Source organism: Oryzias melastigma, linkage group LG12 (genome assembly GCF_002922805.2).
Source record: "Oryzias melastigma strain HK-1 linkage group LG12, ASM292280v2, whole genome shotgun sequence".
In the NCBI taxonomy this organism is placed as follows: domain Eukaryota; kingdom Metazoa; phylum Chordata; class Actinopteri; order Beloniformes; family Adrianichthyidae; genus Oryzias; species Oryzias melastigma.
The window spans coordinates 3,172,812-3,178,226 of record NC_050523.1 but is presented as its reverse complement, the minus strand read 5'-3'; the positions used below and the strand labels follow the sequence as shown (position 1 = coordinate 3,178,226).

Sequence of the window (5,415 nt, the reverse complement as noted above, 5' to 3'; positions counted from 1 at the left end):
AAAAAAATTGAATTTTCATCAAATTAAACTTTTGGATTCAATTCAAAAATTCATTTTGATAAAAACGAATATTTTTAAATATATTAATTAATTCAATTTTTTTACTTTTTACAGTGTACTGTAGGCTCCATTTGATGGAGGGGGCATGAAATTCCAATCATTCTACATTTTGTTTTTTGATCTATTTTATTTTAATTTTGACACAACACTCATTTCATGTAAATTTTTTAAAGCAATCATTTAAAAACATAAATAAAATAACTCAAAGCTTTGCCTGGCGTGGCACCCCTCCTTGCCCGATGCCACTGCTGTCTAAGCTAGTAGGGAAATGGCGGATAGGGGTGTGGTATTACCACTGTTAGTGCTTCTTTACAACTTTTTTTGAGATTTTATTATCTTCCAGCTCGTACTTTTTTTGACAGAATTTTAAAAAAAAAATGAAAGTGGTGGTTCCAACTCTATTTTTGGTTAGTCTGTAAATCATCCAGATAATTCTGGTTTATTGCTGTTGCAAAACTTTACATGTTGGCTTTAAAAAAAAAAGCTTTCATGCAGTTTATTTATAATTTGAAATAAAAATTTCCTCTGTGCTGAATGGGTTTTGTTGTGAATATATTTGAACCTCCATCATTTAGGAATAGAATCCTAAAATGGGGTTCTACTGCCCCCTACTGTGCTAAAAAGCAACTGTGAGGCCAACAGATACAGCTGCCACAGATTCAGTTCTGCTACAGAACTTCTACACAATTTTTTATAAATTTGTCAAATATAAACGACTAAATGCAATGTTTTAAATAACAATTTCAAGCTGTCCTAATTTCTACAGGTTGTATGTGAAAATTTGATAAACTTTGAACTTGGGCGACTAAAATAACTCAGCAGTTCAAGCCTCTGTCAGATCTGTTGAAATAAACCACCTGATAAAATCAGTGACATGATTCAGCCTCAAACACACAAAACGAGACTCCAGATTATCATTATAAGATCAAGGAAGAATAAAGACCCCCGGGGGCCCATGGGCTCTTGAAAGGAAGAAGGGGAGGGACTTTAAAGCATGTTCACTTGTTATTTTTGCTCCGAAATGATGTAAGCAAAAGTGAGTCACGCAATTTGAGATATTGTGGCAAACGCCACCTTAAAGATGAAAATCCTGTTTTTAAAATGTTATTGTGGCATTTTCTCATGACGGAGGTCATGTTTAAAAAAAAATACGAGTATTTCTTTATTCAAACTGTTGGGAGTCAGGTGAAAAGATGTAGCTGTGATGTAGATGCTATAGTTGGAGGTCCCTGCTCGACCCATCCACTTGTAGATAAATAGATCCATGTGTTCTCTCATCTGAGCTGGAATTGGACTAAAACTGTACGGCTAGATAGCTCCGATTTGCAGTTTCACTGTATTAGACTTGTACTTTTTGTACTGGGGCTACCGGGATCCACCAGGAGAGCTTGTTCCTCTAAAGGTCCCGACCTATATTCCAAACGGTGTCTTCTTGCCAAGATAGCACAAACACTAACCACTCTGTGGCCATCCACAGATTAACACTCTCTCAAGAAAATTTTTAACACAAAGTTCAGGAGAAATTAATAATAAAAAGCAGGTTTGAACTGGTTTGTCTCTGATTCTATCAAAAATACTTATCAATTGATTTTACATAGGATTGAACTTGATATGTGCAAACAAAGTCTCTTTTGGAGTGACATTGTAGCACTGTCTCCTCCTTTGTGGTTCCCCACAGAATAATATAGTCTTAGTACATTAACAACAAAATAAAATTTAAAAGTAACCAAAAAAAAAAAAAAGTTTTAGCAGTTTTTTTCTGATTCTATCTATATAAATATTCTGATATTATATTTATTTATGTTATGTGTTGTCATTTTTCTGATGATGGAGAACTATATTTTTATTGTTATGAGTCAGGAGCAGATTCAAAAATATCGTATTAAAGTTTGCTTATTTGTGTTGTGGAAAATATGCTGGGCGGGGCCACAAGCTCTCAGCTCCGCCCCGTTCGGATGCATCCACTTGCAGATAAATAGATTCATAAACGTCCTTGTTTTCCTGGTCTGAGTTGGAATCTGGATCCGAACTGCACGACTGAATAGCTCCAACGTAGCTCCCCATTCTGGAGCGAAAACCGGTGACAACATGCAAGCAAGAACCCAGCTGGGATTTGGACCTTTTCGTTGTTGGGAGAGAGTGCTAACCGCTTCCTTTGAAGAGCACTATAAATGTGATAAAAAAATGATCCCCTCTGTATGTTTTCAATGGAATATGAAATTCTGAAATTGTTGCAGTTCATATGATCTGCCAGCTCCACTATAACTATGAGTTAAAAGGCTTTTGCTGCAGATTGTTCATGCTTTAAGCTGAAGACAAAATGTTAAACAAACAAAAAAAAAAAATCACACAGAGTAAAAAGCATTTATTAAAAGTCAAACTTCAAAAATATAAAATAAAAAAGACAAACATGAAGCTTTTCCTCAAGTGCTTAGAAGGTGGGCTTATCTGCAAAAAGGGGAGCAGTTTCCTTCCTTTAACTGACAACATATTTAGCAAAAACTCACAAAGAGAGCAAAGCCAGAAGCATGTGACGCATGTCTATCTTATCTGAATGTCCTTCCTGCTTTACTTCATTTAGTCAAGAGAAAATGTCTATCATGGAAGAAAAGCAGCAGCTGAAGAGGCTCATTCACTCACTTCATAAAATGTCAGTTTTCTTAAAAACTCAGAATCTGCAGCTCGGTCACACCAGTAGCTTCCTGTACTGGCTTTGGAGGCCTTCCTCCCGAGGGTCTGTCTTCACAATCGAGGAGTTCAACTTGGAGCTTTCCGTGCAGCTGGATTTGAGGATCGCTCTTTTGCTAGATCGACATGAATTGGAGCTGGAGTGGGAGATGTCTCCCCTGTCCTTGATCCTCTCGCACGTCAGCAGGCTGGAGAGTTGTCTCTGGCACTGTGACGATCCAAAGTAGTAGACGAGTGGATCCAGGACGCAGTTCAGACTTCCCAAACACATGAAGAGCAGGTAGAGTCCGTAGGATCCGTCCGGAGTGTCCCGGTTCTTCTCCAGGTCTTGGTCAAACAGCAGGTAGTGAGCCAGCAGCAGGCAGTTTGTGGGAAAGAAGCACAGCAAGAATATGACCAGCACCATCAGAACCATCACCACGGCTCGGGTTCTCCTGCGAGAGCTTCCCGGAATGCCGCGAGGAATGCTGCTCAGGCTCCAAATCACCCGGGAGTAGGACACCATGGTGACCAACAGAGGGAGGAAGAAGAGGGCACAGCAGAGGGTGATGAAGTACAGCCTGAGCCACATGATGCTTTCTGAACTCTGGACATCGTGGCAGGTGGTGATGTTCAGGTCTGGGAGGTCAAAGGTCTGCTTGGAGATCACGAGAGGGATAGAGCCAGCCAGGGATAGGATCCACATGCTTATGCAGGCCTTGACGGAGTTTTGAGGCCGCCTCCACGTCAGGGAGTCAATGGGGTAGACCACGGCGAGCAGCCGGTCGATGCTGATGCATGTGATGAGCAGGACGGAGCAGTACATGTTCCAGTAGAAAGCAGCCGTGACCGCGCGGCACATGAACTCGCCGAATCTCCAGTTGTTGCCCTCAAAGTGGTAGGAGATCTTAAAGGGCAGCAGGAGGGCGAAGAGCAGGTCCGTGGCCGCCAAGTTCAGCATGTAGATGGCCGCCGGCTTTTTGGGCCGGATCCCCCGAGCAAAAGCCAGAACCGCCAAGATGTTGATGGGGACGCTGATGCAGCAAACCAGCGTGTAGAAAGACGGGATGAGGATGGTGGAGACGGAGCCGGTGAGGAAGAGCCGGGCTTCCTCCGACAGGCTCAGTCGGTGTCGCGGGGCACTTTGGTTTGTTTCTCGATTCCTGCTGAAGGGAGTGGATTTGTTTGTTTCTAGTCCGATAACTGAATCCATGTCTATGGGTTCATCTGTGAAGGGATCTGAAAAGCGGATAAAAGTCCTCGGAAGGGAGTCTGAAGAGAGAAAACACACCAAAGTGTGAGCATAAAACCAAGACAATGATGATGAACGTGTTCAGAATATATTCAGGATGTATATATTCATAAATTTACACATTTCCAATTTTCAAAAAATTATAAATCCAAAATAAAATTGACATATGGACGTTTTGACAAGTAGGAAAAGAAGCAACAAAACCTTAAGTTGGTAATTAATTCGTTTTTTTTTTTATAAAGGTACTACTTATTGTTATTTATTTTACTTTAAATTTTAAATAAAGGTGAAATTGAAAAGTTAAATTAGCTAATAATGAACAATCACGATTGGATTTTGTTTCTCTTTTATTTTGTAAGATGAATAAAGTTTTTTCAAATGTAAAGTGCTTTATAAATAAAGTTTGATTCAATACTAATTTAAATTGCTCAAAGTAAAATAATTTTAAGGTCAATATTTACTTTCTTTGTCATTTCATTTTAAGAACAAATATATGACACATTTTATTGATTTTACTGCAGGAAAAAGAAAAAAAAAACATTTTTCGTACCGTTTTTTAGCGCACGCGACGTCGCGCAGCCGCAGACGACCACCAGCAGCAAGCATCTCCAAGACGTCGAGAACATTCCGCCGGTGAAAAAAGTCCGCTTGGAATGTAGAAAAAAGAGCCGGGAACCAGCCGGAGGTGTTCGTCCCTGTGTGCGTGTCCCTCTCCGGGCTTCTCCTCCCGCTGCTGCTCCACAGACCGTCTGCCTCTCACTGAGCGCGGGTTCGTTTCCGCCCACATCCCCGCCGGTCCGAATGGCCGCCCTCACCAATCAGCTTCAGCCTGCGCAGATTCCTTTCCTCTGAGGTCAGTGTTCCCGTCACAGGACATTATCCACATGTAAAACGGCCAGATGAGACTAAACAGTCACTAAGTTTACAAAAACAGTTACTTTGTCTAAAGGTATTCGCTGTCTGCGGTGGTAGCTCTTATTGGGAGAAACTATTTGTTTAATTGGTCTAAACTTTATGTAAAGATTACCTGTAAAGTAAACAATATAAGTGTAAAATATCCGAATTCCTTCCTTACTCATATAATGTGCTATATAGTGTATTCACCATTCTGTGGTATTGGCTGAATCCACCATCCAAAATCAAGTTTGCTTGAAATTTCCCAGAAGTCTTTGCGAAAATCAGTGCGCATCGATGCTCACTACATCCGCGAATATAGACCTAATCCTACTCATCTGATCGACTATTAAAATCGTCCACGATTATTTTATTAGTCGTTACTTTATATATGGAGTCGGAGTGTAGTAAAATTGAAAGTTTTAATGGCATTAGGCTAGCTTTTTGGACTATTTGGGCATTTATTACATTTTTTGGCTAATTTGGAGTTTAGCTAATATTTAGCTACATGCTAGCTATTTTGGCTAATTTGGGATTTTTTT

General features: G+C 40.3%; 1 protein-coding gene and 1 long non-coding RNA gene across 3 annotated transcripts in view; one reads left to right on the top strand and one right to left on the bottom strand.

Moving 5' to 3' along the window:
- Positions 1–2,410: 2,410 nt before the first annotated feature.
- LOC112162868 (proteinase-activated receptor 1) lies at positions 2,411–4,793 on the bottom strand. The gene is made up of 2 exons (XM_024298808.2): positions 4,530–4,793; positions 2,411–3,999 (listed from the first exon to the last, which is right to left on the bottom strand). Exons 1-2 carry the CDS (start codon positions 4,603–4,605, stop codon positions 2,747–2,749), a joined length of 1,329 nt encoding a protein of 442 aa, XP_024154576.1. The 5' UTR covers positions 4,606–4,793; the 3' UTR covers positions 2,411–2,746.
- The window catches only part of LOC118599419, a 65,389-nt gene continuing 64,686 nt past the window's right edge, over positions 4,713–5,415 (top strand). Inside the window, exon 1 of one of the 2 annotated variants that reach the window (XR_004948759.1) lies at positions 4,713–4,832. This is a non-coding gene — a long non-coding RNA (uncharacterized LOC118599419). The remainder of the gene's footprint in view (positions 4,833–5,415) is intronic. The other variant, XR_004948758.1, reaches the window with a different exon arrangement.

Excerpts from the sequence above, each read along its gene's own strand:
- LOC112162868 (XM_024298808.2), bottom strand. The coding sequence starts at position 4,605 with ATGTTCTCGACGTCTTGGAGATGCTTGCTGCTGGTGGTCGTCTGCGGC. Across the intron at positions 4,000-4,529 it reads GTCGCGTGCGCTAAAAAACG|ACTCCCTTCCGAGGACTTTT; the intron begins GTACGAAAAATG and ends TTCTCTCTTCAG.